This window comes from Lontra canadensis, unplaced genomic scaffold (assembly GCF_010015895.1).
Source record: "Lontra canadensis isolate GAN:19392208 unplaced genomic scaffold, GSC_riverotter_1.0 scaffold20, whole genome shotgun sequence".
Taxonomy (NCBI): Eukaryota; Metazoa; Chordata; class Mammalia; order Carnivora; family Mustelidae; genus Lontra; species Lontra canadensis.
In genome coordinates this window covers 13,492,438-13,505,141 of record NW_022631014.1, presented here as the reverse complement: position 1 = coordinate 13,505,141, position 12,704 = coordinate 13,492,438, and the positions used below count along the sequence as shown (strand labels likewise).

The 12,704-nt window shown below is 49.9% G+C and overlaps 1 protein-coding gene across 4 annotated transcripts in view; it reads left to right on the top strand.

Moving 5' to 3' along the window:
* Window positions 1-12,704, top strand: part of OSBPL10 (oxysterol binding protein like 10) — a 302,022-nt gene that overhangs the window by 263,931 nt on the left and 25,387 nt on the right. For all 4 annotated transcript variants that reach the window (XM_032861033.1, XM_032861034.1, XM_032861036.1 and 1 more), the window contains one exon: window positions 2,542-2,691. In XM_032861033.1, the coding sequence (XP_032716924.1) occupies window positions 2,542-2,691 (150 nt within the window). The remainder of the gene's footprint in view (window positions 1-2,541; window positions 2,692-12,704) is intronic.

Genomic DNA, 12,704 nt, shown 5'->3' with positions numbered 1-12,704 from the left:
GACACAGGGAGAAGCAGACTCCCCGCTGAGCCGGGAGCCTGAAGACGTAGGGCTTGATCCCAGGACCCTGCGATCATGTCCTGAGCCAAAGTCAAACACTCAACCCAGCCACCCAGGCACCCACCTCCCTTGTTTTAACCGTGTTTATTCACTTGATTTTGGGTAGGAGAGGTTTTTGCAAATCATACTGTAAGAAGGAGGGCACATTCTCAGAAGCTCTGGCAGAGAGAAGTGCTGTGGATCCTTGATTAAGCTGAGGAAGTTTGCCGAGGATCCAATCCAGTGATGTGTGTCGGGCTCCTCCTGGCCTTTCTTCCCCTGCCAGGACCTTAGGGCTCCCACAAGCTCTGACCTCCAGTTGCCTTGGAGTGAGTCAGCTTCTGCGGCCTGTGCACCAGCCTTCATTCTCTCTGCTCGAGCAAGCGTCTCTGAGAGGCATCACTGACATAGAGGAAATGTAATGTTGGGTTGAAGCGGGAGACCTAAGGAGGTTTGTGTGCACATTGATGTGTGTACTTCGTATCAGTCACGTGGCAGAATCTTGCAGAAAGACTTCCTGGCCACCTGAAGAAGCTCAGGACAAGCTGGGTTTAATTTCCAAGTAAGGCAGACAGCAGGAGGAAGTGTGGTCTCAGGTGGTCCTGTAAACACATTGCAGCAGGTGAGAAGGTGAGCTCGGAGAATGGAGATTTCCCTGCGTGCTCCTCTGTGGACAAATGGGAGATCACGTCTTCTGAAGGAAGGATGGTTCTGCTTCATAAAGCTTTTGGCCGCCTCACTTGAGCAATTGATTTGTTGAGTCTGCATTCAGTACTCAGTGAGAACAACTAATTTCAAGTAGGACTGATTGTACTCAAGATGGTGGCTCCCTTTCCTGTAGAGACGGTTAAGGACTTGGCATGCCACAGTCCCCTCTTCCCCCAGTGTGGGTACATGCTGGTAGCTTGATTTGTTTTTGATTATCTTTTTCCTCCCAAAGCAAGAAGCCCAGGGCATAGTCCTCTCTTTCCCCAGCTGCCCCACCTCTGCCTTGAAGGAAAATCTACTAACAGAGAGTACTACCCACCAGCTCACTACAAAGGAAGTGGCAAGAGCAGCACCTTTGCCCTTGGAAGGGACTGGGTCTGAGCTTTCTGACTTCAGTGGTGTCTGACTGGTGCTGTAAACTCCCAGTGAAATGAGACCACTGTACACTTCAAAACTGAACTCCGGAGGAGGGAGAAAAAAGAGTCAGGAGGGGCAGGTTGGTCCGAAGATGACCCTACTGTTCCTAGCCTTTCAGCCATTCTGGTAGCAGCACTGAGACACAGCAGGTGGGTGTCTAAGAGGTGAAGCTGGAGGAGAGGCAGAGTGGCCTTTGGAACCCCTCCTTCTCCAACTTCCTAGCAGAGAGCCAGGGCAGCCTGCTCTCCCCTCCCCAGAGTCATCTGGTGAGTGTCCTGTGGAGCAGGATGGGGGCCCGGGGTCCTTAGTTATTTCAGTATATTCTGGCAACACAATTTTCCAATGATGTCAAACAACACACATTACGATGAGGTTGGAGACGAGGCACACAATGGGGGAAAATGCAACTCTTGGCCCGGGGGAAAGCCTACCCACTGTGGGATTCACTGAGGTCTTCCCAGTGGTCTCTCCAGAACTGGGGTCATTCAGAGGTGATTGAGAATAATTTGAGAAGTATGTCTATGGAAAATGTCTATCTTGATGGAAATTTTTAAAATGCCTATCCCAGGGAAGAAGAGCCCTGTATTTTTTCCACTGAGTGTTGGTAAGGAATGGCCAGCATGTGTATGTTTGGCCGGAGTTCTTGATACTGGGGTCTTGGAAAATGCTGTGCTCCGTAATCCCTCTTGTACATTCTGCTCATTAACTTGCCTGTTCACTATGTAATTGGAAAAATCAGAATCAAGCTATTGAATTAATAAACTTGCATCGAGGAAAGCAAGGTCTGTTGGCTAGCATGAGTTTCAGCATTATAAAATTTCTGTGTTTTTCCTTTAATTTTTATTTTTGTCTCCCTTCCTAAAGTAATGCCAGCTCTGAGGCTTTTTTTTTTTTCACACTTGGTGTAGTGATATTAATTGATGTGAGTAGAAATAGTCTCAGAGTAAATTTTCTCATAACTAAGGTAATTTCGGTCTGTCCCAGGGGTGTCTGACTTTTGCTTAGTAACAGAAAAGTTTGCATTAGATATAAAGTGTTTCTGGGTGGTGTAAATTAAAAGGAAAATATTATATGAGCACAGTCCAGGTAAGGGAGCTCATACCCATATAGTTTTTTGAAGAGTGGGAAATTTTCTTTTTAGGGGGGGAAGTCTGGTAATAGGGGATGATGGGGAAAATGAATGGGCATGCACAACAGCTGAAAGAACTAAAAAAGAACCCCAGTAAGAACCTACACCCCAAAAGAGTCCTCTTCCACCCTGTGGCTAATAGGACTGGCTTACAGAGAAATACTTTGTTTCTCTTCAATCATTTCTGAGCTTATGGGTCCCTACTTCTGCTGGACCAGCTGGTGATTTTTTCGATGATCTTGTTTTAGCCAAACTCGGGCCCTGAACTGGTTTTGTCCGAAGATGAAAAAAGTGACACTGAAGATAAGGAAGAGACAGAACTGGGCGTCATGGAGGATCAACGGAGTATAATTCTTCATCTCATTTCACAGCTCAAACTGGGAATGGATTTGACCAAGGTAGGTTGGCATGTCCCACTGGGTTTGCAGCCCGTGGCTTGGGTTCTGTCTCCCCTCACCTCCCCAAGCCTCTTCTATTCACATTCTCATCACCGTGGTGAGACTGGGGAAGTAGAGTGGGGAAAAAGGCCAAAATGGCATCTGAGCATGGATATTCCAAGGGATAATTTGAAAGGGTGTTTTTGTATCAGTGCTCATCTCAGAGCATGAGTGTTGCGTTGGACTCTCTAGAGGAGCTGCTGTCCTAGCATCTGAAGAAGCACAGGAGATGATAGGGAAAATTCAAGATAAGATTTCCTTGTTTCCTGCTGTGTTCTAGAGAAGATTGAAGATGTAGAGACAGATGTGGCATGTTGGCCCCAGAGAGAACAACTGGAGGAAGGAAAATGGCGGCGCCAGGAGCGAGGCCACCGTGAGCCTGGCCATAACCTGCTGCCAATGGGCATTAGCTTTAACGGCTGGTCCCCAAAGGGCAAGCTTGTTGGGAACTCGGATCCCATTACCCACCTGCAAGAAAACAGACCTGTTGTTTGGTAGAAGAGCAACTGACTCTTCCTGGTGTTGTGCTCAGCCAGGATTCTTCCTGGGGGCAGTATTAGGAGAACCCGGTATCCTGACTACTGATGGCGAGTTGTTGGGTCCCTAGAGATCCTCCCTCACCCCGAGCCATGGCTTCGTTCTGGAGGCAAGCAAGGAAAGCAATTCTATATGTAGCCGAAGGGTTGCATGGTGGCATGGAGGGGGCGGGGTGGGGAGCTGGTGCCCACCTGGTTACATTTCTAGCCATATGCTGAATCCTGATGCCTCCCTGGGAGGGTGCGGTGAGATGGGAGGGAGCGAGCAGGGCCCCAGCCCAGTGCTGAACTCGTAGTAGGCGCGACATCACTCTTAACCTTACTGAGTGCTTCCTGTGTGATGAGACTGTGTGGTATGGTAGATGGACAGCTACTGGGGAAAGACCGGGGGAGGGTGTGCTGGGAAATGGAGGTTCTAGAATCTGAAGGCCAGCCAGAAAATGGTGGACATGCTTGAGATGGTCCATGCCACTGAAGGCACTTCCCTGTGGAAGCTGCTGTCAGAGAGGTTGGGTTGTTTGGCTGCCGTGATGGGTCTGGATACCACAGGTTCATCTCCGACTGTGCTGGAGGCCAGAGAACCAGGAGGGAGGGGAGGGGCGAGTATGAGATATTCTTTGAAGAGGAAGATGACAAAATGGTGACTGACCACTTACGGGGGACCAAGGAGTCAGGAGCCTCCAAGAGGACAGAAAAGCCTTTTCTGTGGAATGTTTTCTGCATTTAAATGTGAGCGTCTGATATTCTGGGAGACTGTAGCACTCTAAAGAAAATGGTGGCTCCATGCTGGGGAGGCCTGACCTCAGAAGGTTCCCTGCTTTTGCCGCTCTCAGCCCTGTGCTCACTGTGCCATGAAGACCTGGTCTGTGTTATCCTGCCTCATTCCCTCCGATTCAGCCTTTTAGCTCTAGAACGGTCCTGTCCTTTTTGCTAGAGGAATCATTTAAATTTTTATTTATATAGATTTATTTTAAAGATTGATTTACTTATTTTAGAGAGTCAGAGCATAGGAGGGGAGGGGCTGAGTGTGGAGCCTGATGTAGGCCTTGATCCCACGACCCTGAGATCACGACCCGAGCCAAAATCAAGAGTCGGATGTTTAACTGACTGAGCCCCCCAGGTGCCCCTAAATGCTTGCCTTTTTAAAAGCCACTTTTTTACTCTTTTGGATTTGTGGACACTTCAGATAGAGCTTGAGTTAAGATCTGGTGGAAGGAATGTGGGTGGTAATATAGGCTAGTATGATCTAAAACCACATTTCCAAACTGTGGGTCGTGACCCATTTAGTAGGTTGTAAAACCGATGTAGTGGGTCGAAGGATCATTTCTCAAAAATGAAGTAAAACACCATGGAAAATCTCCGCGTGTACATCCCATGAAATTTTTATTTCAGTTCTATGGATGTGTGTGTACTGGGTCACAACGTAAAACATATTTTCATTGTGGATCATATGAAAAAATATTTGTGAAACATTGACATAGAATCATGAATGATCTAGGAAGGAGAATGTCAGAGACACTGAAATTATCCAGGTCAGATGTGGAGAAACACAATAAAATAGCAAGAGGGCTCCGTTACAGTGGGTTGAGCATCTCTGAGACCTCACATTATGGCTCTCTTGTTTTAAAATAAATCCTAGGAGCCATGCCTCTCCTGTTATTATTTTGTTAGGATATAATTGCTTTGCATTTCGGGAGCCCCGGTCTATTCCTAGAAGAGCAACTGTTAGGTTTATCGAATACTCAGTTGGCTATTTGAAAGGAAAGTTTTTCTAGTCCGAGGTGCACTAACTTATTTATTGGGAAGGAGCTATTATTCAAAAACCAAGGGAAAAGTTGATGAGCTGAAATGCTTGTGACAGGAAGAGGTAAACCTTCAATTGCATCGTGGATAGGTTGATGGAATGTCTCTCTTTGCTCACCATCCCCTTCTCTTTTCTTGGCGTTTGCCCATGTCATGACGTTGAGTTTGTACCAGATTGGCAGGGAACAAACGTAGCAGGCACCTGGCTCTTCTTGACTCAGGAATGGAGCTCTGGTCACTCTCCATAAAACGAGTACACCACCCTATCTTTGAGGAGGTGGCCAGGATTGACCCATCCACCGGTCACCAGCATGGCTGGGGATCCCATGTGATGTTGTGCCCGAGTTAATTAACTGTGGTCCCCAGACCGGGCCAGTCTCATGTGTGTGTGACCAGTGGAGTCCCACAGCCCCCATCTCAGAGGCAGCCCGTGCTCGATAGAATGTTCTACTGTTGCTCTCTTGAATTTCTTTTCTTTTCTTTTTTAAAAACTTTTATTTATTTACCTGAGAGAGAGAGTGTGAACACGAGCTGGGCGTGGGGGGGTGGTTTGTGCAGGGGAAGAAGCAGACTCCCTGCTGAGCAGGGAGCCTACATAGGGCTCCATCCCAGGACCCGAGGATCATGACATTAGCCAAAGCCAGATGCTTCATGACTGAGCCATCCCAGGCATCATCTCTTGAAATTCTTAATAACTTTGAGTAAGGGAATTTTCATTTTCATTTTTCACTTTGCCCCCACAAAACATGCAGCTGGTTCTCCCACTAAAAGCACCCTGGCTGCCTTTCCCCCTCAGCTACACTTCCGCAACCCCAAGTTGCTGGTGACTACCGACTCCATTTCCACAAATTGTGGGTAGCCTAGAAGGGAAAACGAGAGAGAGAAGGAACCACAGAAAGATGGCGGGCCACAGAAGGGCTCTTTGAGGAAGGGATATTTAGGTTGAGCCCAAAGGCTGATGGGCATTAGTGGAAGGAGCGAGAGGGCATTCCTGGCAGAAGGAACAGCATGGGCAAAGCCGGAGAGCACGAGGCAGTGTGACTGGAGTCCAGCGCATGCTGGTGAGGGGCCCAGTTGAACCTGAAGTGGATAGCGGTGTCCAAATCCTGCGCAGCCTTGTGGGTCATGTGAAGGAGGGTGAACTTGATGTTGAGGGCAACAAGAAAGCTTCAGAGAGTTGGATGTAGGCGAAAAATAAAAGGAGGAGGGACTGTGCTCTGCCTGGCCTCCAGGGAGAGGGACCACAGAATGCTGGGTGGAACTGGAGGTCTGTGACCTTCTGAACCTCCACTTCAGGGATATCAAAGACAGTAACTCGTACATTCACATATTTATGGAGACATGCACCTGCCAGGTAGTGTTCTAGACACTGGGAGTGCAACAGTGAGCAAACCTCCAGCATCCCTCCTGGAGCTCGTGGGAGGGAGGAGGCAGACAGGAAGAGAGAGAGAAGACTACAGCAGAGCAAGGCTCGATGGAGGGAGCTCCTAGAACACTGTAAGGACTTGGGACTGAGTGACGTGGTGGCCACTGGAGAGTTTTGAACGAAGAAACACAGTCTACTTGTGAGGGATTGTTTTGACCCTTGTGGAAGGTGAACAGGGGTGCGGGCGAGTGGGCTGCAGGCAGCGGGGGAGGGGTAGACACAGAGGAAATGAGAGGTGATGGCAGAGTGGTAGGGGCAGATTTTGGGTGTCCCCACAGGATTCAGATGTCCTGGTTGTGTATGGCCTGGATGCGGAGCGTGAGTGAAAGAGGGGTAAGGAATGACTCTGGGATTCTGACCTGAGCCCCTACAGGAATAAAAACTAGAACTGCTGTTTGTCTCCGTGACCCATTGCTGAGGAATTAACCACCTCAAAAGTCGTCGCTTCAAATAGCCATTTTGTTTGTTCTCACTATGTGGGCTGGGCCGGGCTCGACTGGGTGGGCCTGCTGTCTGTCTGGTCCATAGTCACTCGCATGTCTCTGGTCAGCTGGCAGGTTGGTGGTGGGCTGGACGTGGCTGAGACAGCTGGGCCTCTCTCTGTCTCTCCATGAAGTCTTAGGATCTCTACCCGTGTGTCTTTCCCACATGGTCTTTCTGGCTGGGAAGCCAGACATCTTACAGGGCGACTCGAAGTTCCCAGGAGGACAAGTGTGCAGCAGAGGAACCTTTTTAAAACTTGGGCTCCAGAGTGGCACAGTGTCACTGCCTCTGGACTGATTAAAGCAAGTGTGCTTTGCAGGAGCCGTGGTTCACGTGGTGCCCCTGACGGCCACCGCCCTTGCACGGTAGGGCAAGACCATGGGAGGAGCAGGCTGGGGGATAGCACGAATTCCTCATGGGTCTCTTAGTTCTGAGATGGGCATCCAAGTAGAGAGGATGTGTAGGCAGTTGGCATAGAAGTCTGAGGGTTCTGAGCGAGGTTCAGGCACAAGGCTGAGAACAAACAAGGAACAGAGGATGTTTGAAGCCAGGAGGTGGGAATGAGTCCTGCTGGGGAGTGAGTGAAGATACAAGGAATGTCTAAGGACTGAGTCCTGTGATACCCCAGTTTGTAGAGGTTGGGTCATGAGAAGGATCCTGGAAAGGAGGTTGAGAGGGCCAGCCAGGAAGGTAGGACAGAAACCAGAGGAGTGTGAGTTCACAGAGCCACGGGAAGGGAATGCTTCCAGGGAGAGAAGAGCTGTCGGCTGTGTGGAACTGCTGCGGGGTGTCCAGAAAGACTGGCCCTGGAAACAGACCGTTGCTTTTGTTTTTGTCAAGGTTTGATGGGGTGGCTTCAAGGGAGAGTAAGAAGAACAGTGATGGCGGAGAGGAAAGATGGCTGTTTCAAGAGCTTTGAATATAGTAAAAGGGGAGCAGAAAGTTGGGTGGAAGCCAGAGGGGGACCTGGCCTTGGGAGGCTTCATTTCTGAAGGTGTCTCGGTGCTGGTGGGAATAGAGAGGAGAGGGGTGGTGGCTGCAGGAACCTGAGTAGGAGGAGGGCAGGGGGTCCAGAGCATGGGCGGAGGGTCCCCCTTGGACAGGACAGTGCAGCCATTGCCTCCAGGGAGCAGGCAGAGCCAGGGTGAAGCAGGTGGCCCTGAGCCAGACTGTCAGGGCTGAGCCTGAGTTCCCTAACCTGAGTGCCTCAGTTTCCTTACTGTGACCCCGGGACAGTTGTACCTTCCGTGGGGCTGCTCTGCGTGCATGTGCACCCGACGTACGAAGGTGTTATGGGGTGCCTGGTGAGTGCCGCAGGGGAGCTGGCTCTGTGACGATTGTGGGCACGCTCCGTGCACTGCTTCACTTATCCCAGGGACCACAGAAGCAGGGGGATTGTGTGATACGGAGGGAGGGTTGTGAGAGATTTGAGGAGGCCAGACACGGCAGCAAGGAAAGGAGTGATGGTCTCAGGGCAACTTAGAAGGTAGGAGGATGGCCATACCCTCCCACAGGGGCACTTAAGTTTGCTCTAGGTCACAGACGTAAAGTGAGACCCATCTGTGTGTTGTCTCGTTCCCTCCAGGGAGGCGGAGCTGCAGGTTGAGGCATAGAGAATGAGAGGAGCTGGATTATGGCAGAGTTGAGGTTCTGGGGGAGAAAGTGGCAGAGCCTGGGGGCAGGGGGCTGGGATCAGAGGGGGTAAGTATAAGGCGGGGCCGTGGACTCCATGCCCACATGGCAGGAAACGAGGTAGGGGACAGAACAGGGTCGCTGGTCTGTTGGTCTTGGTGGGGCTGGGATGAGGTGGAGTGAGGTGGGACATCTGGGGTAATGGGTGGAGAGTGGCATGCTGGGAACTGAGGTGGAGGAGGGTCACAGTTGTGGGTAGCAAGGTGACCCACCCGGACTCCTCTGTGGGGGGAGGAGTTAGCCAAGACTCCCAATTTTACGGGATCAGGTGAGAGGGAGATCTTCTAGAACAGTGTATTTCGTGTTGTTCCAGATGGTCCAGCTGAGTCCATAGAGTAGGTGGGAGTCTGGGGGATAGAGATTGTGGTTAAAACTCATGCAAGGCAAAGGGAAGGAGGATTGGGCTCTCCTCAGGTGAGGAGGTCCCTCTCCTGAAGGTACACAGAGCCTATCCCATTGTTACCTGAAACTGGGTTCCCCTCTTAGTGTCAAGCCAAGAGACATGATCAAGCCAAAGACTAGGAGAAAGAAGGATTTTACTTGCCACAAGTAAAGGAGAACACCAGGGATGTTTCCCAAAGCAGTGTCTTCCCGAACAACGAATCTGGGGCAGTTGTAAACCAAGGGTGCATACATATTGCACACTGGTGAAGACAGCATGGAAATGGGGTGGAAGTCATCTTAGGGTGACAGAGCTTAGGTCAAAGTCAGGAGGGCGGCAAGGGTCAGCATCACCAAATCTCTGTCTCCTCTTGGGCCAGTGTCTGAGTGCCCAGGGGACTTTAGAGCCCACAAAGACAACTCAAGAATGTGTACCCAGTCCGGGAGACTTTAGAGCCCACAAAGATGACTCAAGAATGTGTACCCAGTCCAGGGGACTTTAGGGCCTGCAAAGATTACTCAAGTCCACTTTTACCTCTGAATCCACCCTGGGAGTTTGACCACAGATTTACTGTCTACACTAAGGCTGTCTCCTGGTCTTAGAGGGGCAGGTCCTACCTTCTTTCACTAGGTAGTGGGGGGTGAGGGGGGCACCTCAAATGACCTTTCTAATGTCAAGAAAGCTAGGTCTTCCTCTTTCTTTTCCCAGGGACCCCTAACACTTTCTGCTTCCACCAGCAATTACGGCAGACAAGATTCTCTCTTTGTGAGAGAGGCTGGCTGAGATAATTCGCAAATTTCTATGATCCGAAAGAATCACTTGAACTGTTGCAGTAGCACCATTTGTAAAACCAGGTGGAGTTCTTGTGGGATCTGACCCCACAGATCCCACCACGCAAACAGCCATGCCCTCACCGGTGGGCTTGGGGAAGAGAACACTGTCCTTGCCTGTGTACTCTTGACTGGCTGCGCAACTTTCCACGAAGTTGCTACACAGTCTTGGATGTGCTCAGCTACTAGTGTGATGGGTCATGTTTGTCTCTGCGGCTTCTTTATCCTAGCAGGAGGGACCAGACATCTTGGGCATACAGGTTCTCTCCTTTGGTTTCGGTAGGCTAAATTTCCAGGTTTAGTCATGGTATGGCAAGAATCAGTGTTGCTATACTTCAGCTCCTCCTTCCAACGGGGAGGTTTTTAGGAGGAGGGTCAGAAGAGTCAGGGTTTGCCCCTGGAAATGAAGCCCCAATGGTGTAGCTATGGATTTGCAGTGTCCTGTTCCCTCCAAGTGTTGTGTCCACTAGCCTTCCCGATGCCTTTGGCTCTTCTCTCCAAGTCTTGTTTTGTTTTGTCTTAAAGATTTTATTTATTTATTAATAAGAGCGAGCGAGAGAGAGCATGAGTGGGGGGAGGGGCAGAGGGAGAGGGAGAAGCAGACTCCTCAATGAGCAGGAAGCCCAACATGGGGCTTTATTTTGGGACTCTGGGAGCTGGCATTTTAAGGAAAACCAGGGGAGTGTCCTGTGGGCTAAGAACCCTTTAGCATGTGAATTATCCACCCTTTATTTTGTAAGGTTGGAGTTCCGTGTTCTTCCCCTGGCTCCCTTAAAGGACTACAGAGATCTGTCTCGGTGGGTGGTCTCAGCCAAGGATCTGTGCCGGCTCCTTGGCACTGGGTGGGTCTGCCAAGCTCAGGACAGAGTTACATAGATGATTCTCAAGGTTATTAAGTGAACGGATGTTTCTTTGGAGAAAATTGCACCAGCTCTTGGCCTTTCTTTGCAGAAGCCTGCTGTGTTCCCTGTTCGGGGGAAGAGACTCTTACGACTTTCTCTTTGGACCCTCTGACTCTCTCAGCGATTGATTATTTTGAAGTTCTAAGAGTCCAACGTGGAGATTAGTTGCTTCTAGATTGACACAAGTTTAAATGTAATTAATTGTTCTCTGAGTCCCAAATGCAGATCTTTTTTTTTCCTCTTTCCCCAAAGTAGTTCATTGTCTTAATTACGTTAATGGGAGAAAAGGCAGCCCTTATTGATGGCTCGATAAATTCTCCAGTAGGAATCCCAGCCATTTGGATGCTGTCGGTCTGCACAGCTGGACCATCACTCACATCTCCATTGCAGGCAGATAGCCCAGTTAGCACCTGCCACTTCTTGGCTCTGTATCTCCAGTGTCCACTGCCCAAGACACAGATGATAAAGTGACTTATTTGCAAAGGCGCACACACACACACACACACACACACACACACAAAAGACAGGAAGATCGTATGAGGGATAGAAATCTGCTTTAGAGAAAAGCGTATTATCATGCTTAAAATGTTCAGGGTGCTGGTTTTTTTTTTTTTTTAAGATTTTATTTATTTATTTGACAGACAAGCAGGCAGAGAGGCAGGCAGAGAGAGAGAGAGGAGGAAGCAGGCTCCCCGCTGAGCAGAGAGCCTGATTCGGGGCCTGATCCCAGGACCCTGAGATCACGACCAGAGCCGAAGGCCACCCAGGTGCCCCAGGGTGCTGGTTTTGAAAGTATCAGAAAAATCTAGTATTTTGCACAAACACCAAACAGACAGACCGACAAGGGATGAAAGAAGAGATTGTCCTTCCACTGCCGATCCATCCTCCTCCATTTCTCTGGGTATTGTACCTTTTCCAACTCTGACAAGGCTGCAGTATCATTTTCAAGTGTAGAATATATATCCAGGGGGGTTGGCCTTGCTGGTGGCTGTGAGACCACGTTCCCTGGGTCTGCCATCTGGGGAGGGCTCGCTTTGGAAATTGGTAAGTTCTCAGGTATCACCTGAGCTGAAGGCAGCCACTTAACTGACTGAGCCCTCCAGAAGTCCCCCCCACCCCCCGTGATGCTGTCTGCTACAACAAGCCTTGTGGATGCCAGGGTGGAGATGTTTGAGGTGTGGTGAAGATCTGAAGGCGGGAGTTGCTGGTTTAGTCTTGGAAGCAGGAGCCGTCAGAAGAAGCTTCACAGAAGACGATACCCTTGAGCGGAATAGCTGGTCATCATTTGGACAAGGCAGGAGGAGGCTGAAAAAAGGAAAACAGGATTTGAGTGTGTGTGTGTGTGTGTGTGTGTGTGTGTAGGGAGGGGTGTGTAAGGGGAGGGCTGGAGGTGGAAAGTGAGGGATAATGTCCCACTAGAGGGAGGTGGGAGGGGGCAGGCTAGACTTCATTTATCTCTCTTTTTTTTTTTTTTTTTAAAGATTTTATTTATTTATTTGACAGAGATCACAAGTAGGCAGAGAGGCAGGCAGAGAGACAGACAGAGGGAAGCAGGCTCCCTGCTGAGCAGAGAACCCGATGCGGGACTCGATCCCAGGACCCTGAGATCATGACCTGAGCCGAAGGCAGCGGCTTAACCCACTGAGCCACCCAGGTGCCCTTCATTTATCTCTTGTAGAGATTCTAGACAGATGGGCCTGGCTGTGGCATGGAGAAGGAAGAAAGGCGGGTCTGACAGGAGGGAGGCCAGTTGGGAAGCCATAGCCGCACTTTTCCAGATGGGGGCGCCGTGCTTGCCTTTCTTCATTGCGGATGATCTCCCTCCCTGTGGTAATCGGTAATTTTTGGACAGGTGGATTGCCTAGTCATTCCAGAAGGAGTAGAATAGGCCAGAAGGTGGGGTTCATGGGCCCCTCTTTC